Source organism: Chiloscyllium plagiosum, unplaced genomic scaffold (assembly GCF_037043375.1).
Source record: "Chiloscyllium plagiosum isolate Xiang-an unplaced genomic scaffold, Cpla_swu_hap1 HiC_scaffold_14, whole genome shotgun sequence".
NCBI classification, from domain to species: Eukaryota; Metazoa; Chordata; class Chondrichthyes; order Orectolobiformes; family Hemiscylliidae; genus Chiloscyllium; species Chiloscyllium plagiosum.
The window spans coordinates 31,756,389-31,772,293 of NW_028270152.1; the positions used below are offsets into that span (position 1 = coordinate 31,756,389).

The following is a 15,905-nucleotide window of genomic DNA, read 5'->3' on the forward strand; positions in this document are numbered from 1 at the left end:
ATTTTAACTCCCACGCCTTCATTTTATATTCTGCCATGGTTCAGTCCTTTTACAGCCTTATTGCTGTGAATTAATTTAATGTCTCTCAGCACTGGTAGTGTCCCTAACTTCATTTCCTTAAACTCTAATGTACTCTTAAAAAACAGTTGCCACACTTCAATATAATCTTGAATGACAGTGTTTTATTTTATGAAAAATACTGAGAACACTATTAATATTTTCGTGCAAAACACAAACCGAATTAGTAGAGAATGTAGTAAATTTGAATGTGCCATATCAGATATTATTTGGAAAACAGCTATGGGCTTCAGGCATTATTATTTACTACAGTAATCTCATTAAATTGTTAGTAAGCAACATAGATCATTTTTCTACAAACAATTTGTCTGAAAATGTCCTCCCCCATGAATTGTGAGCATGCAATTAGTTCTCAACAACACTGACATCCATTACTGGTCTCAGCAAACAGGGACCTAATTAAAATAACCATAGAAGATATCCAGATTAATTGTGTTAAAAGAAAATCACTCAGTTGTAAAAAATTTGACCGATATTTAAATGTGAAATTATATGATACAGCTCTGATGATCTGAATGTACATATTCAGGTTCGATGTGATAATAATCAGAATCTGTGACAAATTAGATTGCTTCTTTTCATCTTCATTTGATCTTTCGTTACACCTTCTCTGTAGCTCCATTCTGTTTAATTACCCTGGCGTACTTATACAAGGTGTGATTGGTCTGGTTAGAATGCAATCCAATACTTTCTACTGTATCTTAGTACATATGACAATAAATTAAACAAAATTCTGAAAATCCTGTAACTCAATTTATATCGAATTATGGGAAAATAAGGACAAACTAATAGCTCTCACATACATATGGACTTGGAGTGAAAGGCATCAAAATCCTATAACAGTTACAGGTGGTGGTGGTGGGGGGGGGGGGGGGGGGGGGGGGGGGGGGGGGGGGGGAGATGATGATTCACCATGTCCATACCAGCTCTACACAAGAGGAACTCAATTAACCCCACTCTTAAATCTTTTGTGGGGCTGTTCAGAAACATTTTCCTCTTCAGTTAATTGTTCATTCCCTTTAGAATGTCCCACCACCATACTTTTCAATAGTCAACTCAAGGTCCTTGCCAATCACTGTACACAAAGGTTTTCTTTCCTCTCCTGTCACTCCTCTGATTCTTTCCCCATCATCTTAAATCAGCGCTATCTAGTTCTTGACACCTCTCTCAATAGAACAATTTGTTGCCATCTACTTGTCTGTACCCACATCTCTTTCAAATCTTCTCTCAACCTACTTTCTCCCCCCCCCCCCCCAGAACAGTCCAACTTTGCAAACCCATCCATACAACTGAAACTTTCAACCTTTTCTTAAATCAATAAATCTTGCTTCACATATCCAAAAGACTAGTTTAAGAAACTCCTGGTCCCCTTTTCCCAAAACCATTCTTTTCTAATCAACTGAACTGTCACACATATGCCTTCATTCTGTGCTCAGCTTGTGACTCAAGATGAGATTTATACATTTTTAATTTATTTTACAGTTTGTATTTTGAACTAGTGACATGAATGTTTTGACTTGTGGACAAGGAGTTTAATAGTTAACTTGTTAGTATTTTGGAGCCATTTCTTTTTAAAGGTGATATTTGTTTGCATTGGAAGAGTTTTACAAGCAGACAGTCTAAACATTGAAGAGCATGAACTTGCTTTAGGTGAGAAACCTGTAGCTTGAGAAGCTCTTGTCTTTTCAGTTTGTAGAATCCTCATAGAAGTTAGATGCATGAAATAGTTTCTCCTAGAAAAAGCAGTTGTTTCAGAAAAGTTAGGAAATGGACTACCTCAATGTAAGGATTTTAAGTTCAAAGTTCCAGACTAGGAGGATTCAGTTTTAAACTAAAATTTGAGAAAGCTCAGTCATGTGAATACTCAAGGAAAAGACTGTCAAACTCTGAAGACAAAAAAATTGACAGAAACAGTTAATTCAAAACCATAAAAGTGTGAAAGGAAAGAATTTTCTCTGGTGTTTGATGACATTAGGATAGATCTGTCAGATTGTGTTGGATATAAATAGCTTGCTCCATTTTATTTTACCTTCATTTCTTTTACACAATAACCTTCTGTTTTATTGTTAAAACCAAACCTGCAGCTTTGTGCTTCATATTTCACAAACAGAAGTCTCATCAAGTAAACTGGAAACAAAATATGACAAATCAAGGTAATTTCAGCCTTGGATCTGACTTGTCCAGGAATCAAATCAGGTGAGATCATGATGTTTTTATTAAAAATATGCATAAACACATAAAAATATGAAGAGGAGGATTTGAGAAATCCAGTAATTTCTATATAAAGATATCTGCTATTGCTTTCAAATTTATGTTGGCTGCCTACAATCCTATATATACTAAAAGATATAACTACAGAACATCTGGCTACATCTGTGGAAGAAAACACTTCTCACCACAGATGCTGCCAAATCTGTTGAGTTTCTACAGCAATTTCTGACTTTGTTTCAGATTTAGTTCTTGTTTCCTTGCTATAAGAAAGATGGTGTTAAACTTGAACGGGTTCAGAAAACATTCACATGGATTTTGCCAGGATCGGAAGGCTTGAGCTATAGGGAGAGACTGAATAAGATGTTTTTTTTTCCTCTGAAGTGATAGAGGCTGAGGGGCGACCTTGTAGACGTTTATAAAATCATGAGGGGTATGGATAGCCAAGGGCTTTTTCCCAGGGTAGTGGAAACCAAAGCTAGATGGCATATGTTTAAGGGGTGAGGAGAAAGTTCAAAAAGGATCTGAGCAATAACATCTTCACACAGAGGGTGTTGTGTATATGGTATGAGCTGCCAGAGGTGATGGTGGAGGTGGATATAATTATAACATTCAAAAGGTATTAGATGGGTCTATGAATAGGAAGGATTTAGAGGGATATGGGCTAAATGCTGACAAATGGGACTAGATCAATTTAGGACATGTGGTCAGTGTGGACAAGTTGAACTGAAGGGTCTGTTTCCATGCTGTATGACTGTGACTCTATAACTGCAGAACACACTGGAAACACATAACAGGTTACAAATTGGAATTTAAACAAATTCATATTGCAATACTATTATTTCAAAATAAAACTTTCATGTTATTACTCTTTGGATACAAAAGACAAAATTCTTATTGGTTTTTGTCAGGACAGATGCTGAATGTTTCCGATGACACGAATCTAGAACCAGGGTTCATAATCCCAGAAATAAAAGATTACAATCTCAGAATACAGGGATAAATGTTTAAGCCCAAGAATAAAGTTATTTACTCATAAGACAGTTGATTTTTGGAATTCTACATTCCAGGAAGCTGTTCGTGTTCTAAGTGTATAAATAGGGAAAATAATAGATTCTTTGGTATAACAGAAAATAAGAATTGGGGAAATAACACAAGCCAGCGGAGTTGAAATAAACCAGCCATCACTATATCAAACAAGGGACAAGCTCAACAAGCCATAAGGTTGATTCTTGCTCTATTTTCCATGTGATGTTGACTATCTTCAAGTCTGCTTTCCAGTACCTCAAAATATTTCTACTTCAATGATCATAACATGTTTTCCAATTGAGTGCCAAAAGTCAAATTCTGACTGTGGTCCCCTTCTCCATAAGGACAGGTTACTTACACATTCTTTAATGTACTTACAGTACCATTTCAGGCCAGAATCAGGAGTGAGAGATTCAAGTTTTGCACACATACTTAACTGAAGAATAAAATGTGTTACCTGGGCCCAAGCTTCCTGCTTCTTATAGGAAGTGTCATTCAACTTTGTAACTGATGCACTAGTGGATTTGTGCTGCACTTACAGTAACTCACAAATAAAAGCAATTAATACTTATATCAGTCAGAAGGATAAGTCTTTAACATATTGGCCCACGATATATTTTACTTACACTTACAACATAAAACCAACGATCAAATGTAAGAACACAGTGTTTCCCTTTCTTAGGAACATAATAACAGGCTATTCAGACGATAATACTTATTCTGACACTGAGATCAAGTCATTGCCCCACTGATCCACTTTAGGATTATCATTCTTAATACCACTTCATAAGGAAAGTTATCAAGTTTTTTCAACTGTCCCCCAGACAATAACAATGTTTCTTCAGATAGGGAAGTGGGTTGAGAGAAGAGGCTCCAGATTTGTTAAGGGGTCGTGTTTTCGCGTAGCATGAACGGATTAAAGCAAAAATCATGAAACCCCTATAATCTTCTCAAGTCGGCCTAACTTTCAAGGATCATAGTGGCAAGAGTTTGTTTTAAAAGGGGGTGCTCAGTAGCTTTTTGGAACTATAATAGTAAGCTGTGTACACATTGTCAGTCAAACGTTAGGCGCCAATTCCACGTAAAGGTCAAAACTCGAACATTTACACGCTCTCATACATATTGAGCGGAAAACATAGACAGGCCTACTGGGTAACCGATACATATTTACCACGATCCACTCAGTAAAACAGGAGCCAGCAGATCAATTAATATTAATGGAGCGTGTAGTTAAGAAATGTCGTACAATCTTTAATGTAAAGCACCCACTACACGTGCATTCAATGGAAACGACTGCACTGAAAGACAATTCAGCCAGCAACTATTTAATGTACTCATTGCGGAAAATGGGCGAGAAGAGAGCGCGAACAGATTTTAATAAAATTGATTATTGCTTGATCACGCTTACCATTTATAACATCCTTCCGCTGCTTCTAGCGTAAAGTTGACCGTTGTGCTTCTTGCATAGGGGAGCAACACTTTGGGAATGTTCAGTTTTGAGGCTTCGGAATAAAAACTTATACAGTTTACCAGAATAAAAATCCAGTTGTTAAAGTAGATACCCATATTCTGCTTCGTCACCGTTCAAATAGGTAAGGGCAAATACGTCAAAAAGATAGTCGTCGCATTGAGTTAAAATTCGAATTTAAGCTTGATACAAGACTCTGGTTTTATATCAAACAAATTATTAATTTCACAACCTGAGGGCCCAGTGTAAGAATGGCTGTATTCATGGAGAAGTGAGAAGCCGGGCGGACATGTTGCAGTTTCAGGGATACAATGTAACCATGTGTATCTAACCTCCGGGGTTATTCTGCTCCTGGGCACACTGCCGCTGACACACAAGTTTCACTGAGCAGCTGTAAAGCGTGGGACGCATATGGAGATTTTGAAAAATAGGGACAAAGCCGAACGATTGTCCAGCGCCTCCTGAACCAAACTACGTACTCGGCCCTTCACCACCACGCTGCAAATACCCCCTCCCCCCCAAACTCTGATTTCTACCCTCTTTAATATATTTGCAAAATGCGAATACAAGAACTACCCGCCTTTTCCTACTATTTGATCTACATCTCTCCACCCACACGAAAGCTTGTCAGAGACTCAGACTAGCGCATGCGCGAGTAAATGACTATCCATTAACCCACTCGCTGCTGGATGAACAGCGATTCAGGTTTCCCCCTCTTTATCCTGTGCGTCATGTCAGAGATGAAAGCCGAGAGGACCACGATTTGACGTGATAAAATGAGGACATGCTATGTTACTTCCCCACCCCGACTCGAAGCTATCATTCATTGGAATTTCTTAGAGACCCAGTTTAAAATCTTCCTGACTACACAAATCTTAGTTTATTTCAGTTTATAATAACTAAACTGCAGAAGAGACTTGGTCTCTGTGTTCGTTAACTTGCGAGTTTTTGGCCATTAAAATAACAGGTGCAAAATTGAAGAACATTGAGGAAACAATTTTATCTTCATTTAATTTATTGTATCTTTTTACAATATAATTTGGGTTATATTGATACTGGGAAAAAGAGAACACGTCAAATTGACACCTGTCTCGTTGCTGCAGACTACTACATGGTGTAACAGACAAAAATAACAGAAGATTAAAGGAACACTGAGTGGACAAAGAAGTACATAAGATCATAAAAAAGGTGGAATACAGGGCCATTCCTCCCATCGAAACTACTCCACCATATGATAAGCTGATGTTTGATCTAATTGTGGCCTTATTTCACTTTCCTGCTTGCATTTCACAACACTTCCTTTTCGAATAAAAATTTGTCTAGTTCATGCTTGAATTGATTCAATGGCCCCACTTCCACTCTGTGAAAAAGAATGGTAAAAACTAATAATGGGCTGAGAGAAGAAAATTCCTCTTAACTCAACGATGGAATAATGCTTACTTTTAAACTGTGTTCCTTTGTTCCAGGTTTCCCAAACTCCTTCCAGTATCGAGCAGTCAAGCATTGAGTCCAACTTAGGTGGAGCTCCTTGATGCCACACTTTGTCCAATGCTGCTTTGATGTCAAGGGCACTAACCTCACTTTCATTCTTGAGTTTAGCTCTTCTGTCCATATTTGGACCAAGACTGTAATGAGTTCAGGAACAGAGTGAGCATGCTGAACCCAATCTGAGCATCAATGAGCGGGTTATTGTTGAGTAAGATAAAACAAAGTACCTCAGATGTTAGAAATCAAAAACAAAACGAGAAATTCCTGGAGAAACTCAGCAGATCTAGCAGCATATGTGGAGACAAAACAGAGGCATTGTTTCTAGTCTAGTGGCCCATCTTCAAAACTATTGCTGAGTAAATGCTGCTTGATAGCATGGTCAATGACACCTTCCATCACTTTGTGACGATTGAGAGTAGATTGATGTAGCAATAATTGACAAGGTGGATTTGTCCTGCATTTCATGAACAGTACTTACCCAGGCTACCTTTTACATTTTTACATTGCTGGATAGGTGCCAGTGTTATAACCTAACTGATACACCTTGGTTAGGGGCAAACTAGTTTTGAACCACATTCTGCAATACTCTTGTGGAGTGTTTTCAGGGCCTAAAGTCTTTACAGTATCCAGTTCCTTCAGCCATTTCTTGATATCATGTGGATTGAATTGATGTTGCTTGATACTGATAATACTGACGTCTTCAGTATTATCAGTATAATGCATCAGCAGCTTGGTGCTTCTGTTTGAAGATCCATGAAAATGCTTCAGCTTTGTCTTTTGCACTGATGGGCTGGGTTCTCCCAAGTTGAAGATGGGACTATCCATGGAGCCTCCTCCTCCTCCAGTGAATTGTTTAAATGTCCACCACCATTCCTGGCTAGATGAAGCTGCACTACAGAGATCGGATCATATTCATTGTGTATGGGATTGTATAGCTCTGTCTATTGCATGCTGCTTGCACTGCTTCACATGCAAGTAGGCCTGTGCTGTAGTTTCACCAAAATACCACTTCAGATTTCGGCATGGTTGGTGCTGCTCCTGGCATGCTTTCCTACAGTCTTCAATGAATGAGGGTTGATCCACTGGCTTGGTAAATGTAGCATGGTTTCATACAGGGACTTGGGGTTATTGATTCTGGCTGAATACCTTTCTGCTGCTGATGGCCTCAAACACTTCTTGGATGCTAAGTCATAAATGGCTGATATGTTTTAAATCGATCCCACTCAGTACAATCGTCATGCCACACAAAATGATGGGGGTTATCCTGAATGTGAAAGTGAGATTTTGACTCCTCAAAAACTGTGCTTTGTTCACTCTTGCTGATACTATCATGGACAGATGCATTTGGTACAGATAAATTGGTTGGGGTGAGGTCACTATCTGGCTCCTTGTCCTTTCTAGCATCAGTGTTCTCTGGGACTTGCCCAGTTTGGTCAATTGTATTGCTGCTGAGCTATTGTTGGTGAGGGGCATTGAAGTTCTCATTCAGAATATATTGTTTGTCCTTACTATCTTTGAGTGCTTTCTTAAGTGTTCCATTAAAACATTTTCTGTGGAGGATAAAAGTTAACATTTCAGATTGAATATCTTTGGTCAGAAGTTAGAGGAGTGAATTTTGCAGTTAGAGGCAAAGCAATGATAATTGCTGATGAACATTAAGAAATTTGTCCAAAAATAATTCTGTGGTTTCTTTTTTGTTACTTCCTTGTTGCAGTTTAAATCTGGCATGGTACCAAAGGATTTCTTGGTCTGCAACATTTCCTTTGATAAATGTTCCTATGGCCCAACCTGGAGCATTTCTACTATTGTATCTTAAAATACAAAATTATTATTAATGAATATTGACATCGGAAAATGTAGGAGTTATTGGGAACAGATTACTAAAAGCTTGGTCAAGGAGTTAGGTTCAAAAGAACATCGTCAAAGAAGTTAGAAATAAAAGCAGAGGTGTAATTAGCAAATCTAATACATTGGGTCCTAGGCAGCTCCATGCACCGTGACCAGGGCCTCCAAGCCCTCCGTTTCTTCCTCTCCCGACGTCCGCAACAGTACCCTTCCACTGACACTCTCATTCGTTTGGCTGAACTGGTCATCACCCTTAAAAATTTCTCTTTCAAATCCTTCCACTTTCTCCAGACCAAAGGGGTAGCCATGGGCACCCATATGGGCCCCAGCTATGCCTGTCTCTTTGTTGGCTACGTAGGACAGTCCATCTTCCATAGTTACACCGGCACCACTCCCCACCTCTTCCTCCGCTACATTGATGACTGCATTGGCGCCACCTCGTGCTCCCGTGAAGAGGTTGAGCAGTTCATCAACTTCACCAATGCATTCCACCCCGACCTTAAATTCACCTGGGCCATCTCTGACACCTCCCTCCCCTTCCTGGACCTCTCCAACTCCATTAATGAGGACCGACTTGACACTGACATTTTTTACAAACCCACCGACTCCCACAGCTACCTGGATTACACCTCTTCCCACCCTACCTCCTGCAAAAAATGCCATCCCGTATTCCCAATTCCTATGCCTCCGCCGTATCTGCTCCCAGGAGGACCAATTCCACCACAGAACACACCAGATGGCCTCCTTCTTTAGAGATCGCAATTTCCCTTCCCACGTGGTTAAAGATGCACTCCAAAGCATCTCATCCACATCCCGCACCTCCGCCCTCAAACACTACCCCTCCAACCGTAACAAGGACAGAAGCCCCCGGGTCCTCACTTTCCATCCTACCAACCTTCGCATTAACCGCATTATCCGTTGACATTTCCACCACCTCCAAATGGACCCCACCACCAGAGATATATTTCCCTCCCCACCCTTTTCCGCTTTACACAAAGACCGTTCCCTCCATGACCATCTGGTCAGGTGCACGACCCCCAACAACTCACCCGCCTGTCCTGGCACCCTCCCCGCCACCACATGAATTGCAAAACCTGTGCCCACACCTCCTTCCTCACCACCATCCAAGGCCCCAAAGGAGCCTTCCACATCCATCAAAGTTTCACCTATATCTGTTGCTGTCTCCTCTATATTGGGGAGACTGGATGCCTCCTCACGGAGCGCTTCAGGGAATATCTCCGGGACATCCGCACCAATCAACCCCACTGCTCCCGTGGCCCAACATTTCAACTCCCCCTCCCACTCTGCTGAGGACATGCAGGTCCTGGGCCTCCTCCACCATCGCTCCCTCACCACCCGACGCCTGGAGGAAGAACGCTTCATCTTTCGCCTCGGAACACTTCAACCCTAGGGCATCAATGTGTACTTCAACAGTTTCCTCATTTCCCCCCCCCCCCGACCTTACTCCAGTTCCAACCTTCCAGCTCAGCACTGTCCTCATGACCTGTCCTATCTGCCAATCTCCCTTTCCATCTATCTGCTCCACCCTCCCCTCTGACCTATCACCTCCATCCCCACCCCCATTCACCTATTGTACTCTTTGCTACCTTCTTCCCCGCCCCTCCCCCATTTATCTCTCCACCCTGGAGGCTCCCTGATGAAGGGCTTTTGCCCAAAACGTCGATTTTCCTGCTCCTCGGATGCTGCCTGACCTGCTGTGCTTTTTCAGCACCAGTCTAATCTAAAGCACATGGAAATTGCAAATGCACAAAAAGCCAGAAATGGAGAAGCACAGAGATGTTATAATTCTGAGCAAGGTTATAGAAATAAGAATATGGAGGCTATGAAGAGTTTTAAAAACATGGATGAGAAGTTTAAAATTTATCCTACCTCCAATACCCCGGATGTCATTATTCTATTTGTTACTCCCTTTGTCCAAACTCCCTCTTCCAATGGACATATAACCTGTTATTATGATTTCTTTGCCATAAATTGCTGACACTTAAATTCACACCTTGATTCTATTGATAACTGTGATCTGTCTTCAAAAACTGTCCATAACCCTATTTTTCCAAATGCATTCCAAAAAGTATATGCTTCTACTATGTTATCTTCCCAAACCCACAAAGTAACTTCCATAATCCCTAATGATTTTAATTTTGTATCTGCTATTTCTTAATCCAGATCTGCTCTTCTGTGTCACAATGTACAGTCAAGGAGTTAATTTATATTTCACAGTTGATTCAGAATTTCCTCAAAATGAAGTTTCAGAAGACCATTTTTGTCCCTTTCCTTAACTCCACTCACTTGCTTCTGCTCAATTCCTCTTTCTAACACGTTACTAGGCTTAATTAAATTGTTTCAAACATTAGTCAATCCAAAATTGACATTTAATCAGACATTTTTTTCCAAATGACCTGTGTAACAACGGACACAGTGGTGATGAAAGTAATGGACTAGTAACCTGTTCTGAATTCAAATCTCAAATGAATTTAACAATGTAATAACCTGTGAACGAGCATCAGTAAAAAAGAATAAAAGAGTCTACATTGTTGTAAATACCAAACAACTTCCTTTAGAGAAGGAAACCTACTACCCTTGTTTGCCCTACATGTGATTCTGCCGAATACTGTATTACAGAATTGTCCACATGGCAAGAGCATTGCAGGAAATGTATTCCAGACTACCTCTAGTCTAACAATTTACTGTATTCCTACTGACTATAAATTATCATACTTTCCTTTGAATCTTAAATAAAAACAGAAGGTGCTTCAGACACTTAGCTGGTCTGGAATCTACAGATACTTCCATTGTATTTCACTTTTTTTTATCCCACTGAATCTTTCCTGCTCTAATGGTTGCATGTGATCTCTAACAAAGAGACCTCAACTATGTGTGCAAGCAAACTGATAACGACTAGGTTACAGGTCAAAATAAGGTGCTGCAATATAACATAAATAAGGCAACTAGTATCAATCATAGTTTTAGGATAAGGAGTAGCAGATGTAATACAGACATGAGGAAAAATTACTTCTCTCAAAGAGTTGTGAACCTATGGAAATCACTACCCCAGATTGTGATGGATGCTGGTACATTGAAGACATTTAAGGAGAAAACAGATTTTTAATTAGTAATGGTTGAAAGGTTAGGGAGAGTGGGCAGGAAAATGAAGTTGAGTCTGTGATGAGATCAGCCATAATCTTATTAAATGGTGGAGCAGGCTCGCAGAACTGAATTGCCTACTCCTGCTCCTAGTTTTTATGTTATGTTCTAACTACACAAAAGTATACATCATAGTAGTGTATTGTGTGTGACCAAATATGGAAACACCTGCACAATTTGTTTAAAAATGTGTTAATTTTATTTCATTTATATATTACTCTTTATTTTCAACCTTTGTACTTGCATTGATACAGAGGTATAAATGAATGCTTAAACACTTAATGCAGGAAACATCTGCAATGTCTCAAAACTGCTAAGTGGATTTCATCTTGAGGGAAATATACCATCACATGACAAAAACAAAAGAGATTTGTGGAATATTAAAGCTAATAAAATTGTATTTAACAGCTTTTATAATTCATAAACTTTCTTTAGGGTGAAACACTAAGGTAAAGTCACCATAGTCTTACAAGTCCGTAGGGCTGCCCCCTCATTAGAGAGAAAGTGAGAACTGCAGATGCTGGAGATCAGAGTCGATAGTGCGGTGCTGGAAAAGCACAGCAGGTCATGTGGCATCTGAGGAGCAGGAGAATCAAAGTTTCGGGCAAGAGCCCTTCATCATTCCTGATGAAGGGCTTTTGCCTGAAACCTCAATTCTCCTGCTCCTCGGTTGCTGCCTGACCTGCTGTGCTTGTCCAGCATCACACTCCCGACCCTCATTAAAGAGAGGCAACTAGTGGCAATTTAATTTGTGAGTCACTATGCTTCAGGTAAGGAGAGTGGCTAAGAAGAAGAGTCCTTCATGGTAACTTTAGCTGGTACAGGTATTGAACCCACAGTGTTGGCATCACTCTGTAACATAAACTGGCAAACTGAGCTAGCTGACTCACATAGCTAAGAACAACAAGTCTAAGAACTAGCATCTGTAACTGTGAATTGTGGAAACTTTTAATTTGTTTTAAAAATTTCCATGTCAAGTTTTTCTATAATTAACATTAGGAGAAAAAAAGACTCTTTTGGCCTTAGTTTTGCCTCCAACTGATCAGATTAGGTGACAGATTGAGCCCAGTGCAGGAGAGAGATCGAGCCCTAGTGGAGAAAGCCCAACATGGAGTGACTGCAGGCCTATGGCTAAAGAAGGACTGTAAGTTTGAACTTTTAACTTTCTTGTTTACTATTTTATACTGACAAGAACTATAATGTTGAACTTTTAATTTATTTCTTTTTTTACTTTTTAACCTAAGATTTAGTACCTCGATAACTTATACCTAAGATGGTGCCATGAATGGTGACATTGTAACTTTTCACTGTACTCCTGTATCCCTTGAGTACACCTGACAATAAAACTTAATTTTAATTCCAATTCTGCCATAATCTAGTTTTGTTTTCTGACTATTCTTATTAATTCCTAACTACAATCCTCAATATCTATAAAACTAAATGATTCTTGTGACATGGTGTTGAAAAGTTAACAGTAGGTATGGATAGTCTGTCCATATAAAAGTCCAAAAGTAAATGTTAAAAATTATTCAATCAAAATTGGCAAATCTGCCTTAATGAGGTAATGAATTTACTGTTTTGGAAGGCATACAGAGCACTCATAACTGTGGTATTTTTAATCAAACTGATTCAGGGATATTATGACTCACCTTTGGAGCTGGTGGGACTTGAACCATGTGGATTCTTGACTCACAGGTAGGGACACTACCCGTCTGTTGCAAGAACCCTCCTATAATGGATGTGTACTTAAATTCAGATACCAAGTACAAAAAAAAATGACCAATTCTTATTTAGTATCTAGTTGATAGAAATTAATTGATACTATCTGTAGCAATTTAACTCTCGCTAAATCACTCGCCTTTTGTATGTATATCTGCCTAACAATGATTGCTACCCCCTATGGAGTAAAAGCCACTGTTTATCTTAGAATATTAAACATACAACACATCCTTTTGGTTGCATCATCATTAGCAGATTCTATATATCTCTTGTTGAATGCTTATTGGAGTTCATGATGTGCAGTGGTAGCACATCTTTGATGTGATTTTTTTGTCATATGTATCTAAGTACAGTGAAAAGTTTTGTTTTGAGTGCAGAACAGACAGATCATAATATACAAGGAGATACAGACCAAAGGGTGAACAGAAGGTGGCATATAAAGTTACAGTTGCACAAGAGATGTACAAAAGCAAGATCAGCATTAGATTTGAAATTTGAGAGGTCCATTCAGAGTTAGAAATTGTAGGTTCAAATCCCACTCCAGAACTTGATGATATGGAAGATATGCTTACCATACAGATTGATTATTGACTTTTAAAATCTTTCAATGCACCAATGGAGATGGGCAGGGAGGCAGTCTAGCAGCATGGTGGCACCCTAAGTAGTAGTGAGAAGGTTGAGGCTGATATACTAGTTAAATAGGCAAGGCAGGCAAAAGCATGGCAAGGAATGAGATTCTGATGAACTAAACGGCATTTATTTCAATGCAAGAGGCCTGACAGGTAAGATAGATGAACTCAGGGCACGGATAAGAACATGGGACTGGGATATCACAGCTATTATAGATACATGGCTGAGGGAGGAGCAAGACTCGCAGCTCAATGTTTCAGGGTACAAATGCTATAGGAAGGATAGAAGGGGAGGCAAGAGATGAGGGACAATGGTGTTTTTGATTAGGAAAAACATCATGGCAGTACTTAGAGAGGATATTCCTGAAGGGTCATCCAGTAAACCTACAGGGGTGGAACTGAAAAATAAGAAAGAGTGACCATTTTGATGGGATTGCACTATCAGTCCCCCAGTAGTCAACAAGAAATTGAGGAGCAAGTATGTAGTGAGATTGCAGACAGCTGTAAGAATAATAGGGTTGTAATATTAGGGGATTTTTAACTTTCCAAACATAGACAGAACTGCCATAGTGTTAAGGTGCTTGATTGAGGAGGAATTTATTAAGTGTGTTTAAGGAAACTTTCTCAATTAGTATAAAGATGGCCCTACGAGAGAAGGGGCAAAACTTGATCTCTTTTTGGGAAAGAAGGCATGACAAGACACTAAGGTGTTAATAGTGGAGCACTTTGGGGCAAATGATCATCATTCAATTAGTTTAAAAATAGTTACGTAAAAGTATAAGCTTGGTACACAAGTTAAAGTTCTAAACTGGGGTAAGGCCAATTTGATAGTATTAGATATGAACTTTCAAATGTTGATTGGGAGAGGCTGTTCACAGGTAGGAGGTCACCTGTCAAGTGGGAGGCTTTCAAAAGTCAGGTAAGAAGAGTTCCGGGCCTGCATGTTCCTAAAGGGCAAGGCTAGCAGGCACAGGGAAGACTGAATGATTAGAGATATTGAGGCTTGGGTCAAGAAAAAGAAGGAGGTGTATGTCAAGTATAGACATCTGGGATCAAGTGAATTCCTTTAGGAGTCTCGTGGGTGTAGGAGTTAACTTAAGAGGGAAATAAGGAGGGAAAAAAGGGGAAATGAGATAGCTTTGGCAGAAAGAGTAAAAGAGAATTCAAAGAGATTCTACAAGTATATTAAGGGCAACAGAGTTACCAGGGAGAGAGGAGAGTCCCTTAAATATCAATAAGGCCATCTATGGTTGGAACCACAGAATTCTAAATAAATATTTTGCATCAGTACTTACTGTGGAGAAAGACTTGGAAGCTAGGGAATTTGTGGAAATAAATAGTGATATCTTGAAAAGTGTTCGCATTACAGAAGGTACTGGAGGTAAATACATAAAGTTAGAGAAATCTCTAAGACCTGACCAAGTATATCCCAGGACATTGTGAGAAGGGACGCAAGAAATTGCGGGACTGCTGAGATATTTGTATCATCAACAGCCATGGATGAGGTGGCGGATGACTGGAGGGTCTAATGTTGTGCCATTATTTAAGAAAGACGATAGTACAGGAGTTGGGACATTATGTTATGGTTGTACAAGACATTGGTAAGATCATATTTGCAGTACTGCATACAATTTTTGTCACTCTGCATTAGAAAGGATGTTATTAAACTGGAAAAGATGCAAAAAAGATTTACAAGGATATTACCAAGACTGGGAGGTTTGAGTTATAAGGAGAGGCTGGTTAGGGTGGGACCTTTCTCCTTGGAGTGTAGGAGGCTGAGAGGTGACCTTAAAGCAGTTTATATAATCATAAGGGCATAGATAAGGTGAATAGTCAAAGTCTTTTCCTGAGGTTAGGGGAATCCAAACTAGAAAAAGCCAGGGAACTACAGATCAATGAAACTACAGATCAGTGGTAGGTAAGTTTCTGGAAGGTTTCTGAAAGACAGCATCTACATACATTTGGAAAGACAAGGACTGACTAGAGATAGTCAACATGCATGGGAAATCGTGTCTCACTAATTTGATTGAGTTTTTTCAAGAGTTGACCAAGAAGATAAATTAAGGCAGAGTGGTAGACTTTGTCTATGTGAACCTTAGCAAGGCCTTCAACAAGGTTCCACATGATAGACTGGTTAGAAAGGTTAGATCAAATGGGATCCAGGGAGAGCAAGACAATTAGATACAAAATTGGCTTGATGATATGAGACAGGGGGTGGTGGTAGAGGCTTGTTGTTCAGACTGGAGGCCTGTAACCAGCAGTGTGCCACAAGGATCAGT

The 15,905-nt window shown here is 39.6% G+C and overlaps 1 protein-coding gene across 1 annotated transcript in view; it reads right to left on the minus strand.

The window, feature by feature from the left end:
- Positions 1–5,341, minus strand: part of nup210 (nucleoporin 210) — a 111,893-nt gene extending 106,552 nt beyond the window's left edge. The window contains exon 1 of the mRNA XM_043707992.2: positions 4,724–5,341. Within this exon, the coding sequence (XP_043563927.2) occupies positions 4,724–4,881 (158 nt within the window). The 5' untranslated portion in view covers positions 4,882–5,341. The remainder of the gene's footprint in view (positions 1–4,723) is intronic.
- Between the last annotated feature and the right edge of the window lie 10,564 nt (positions 5,342–15,905).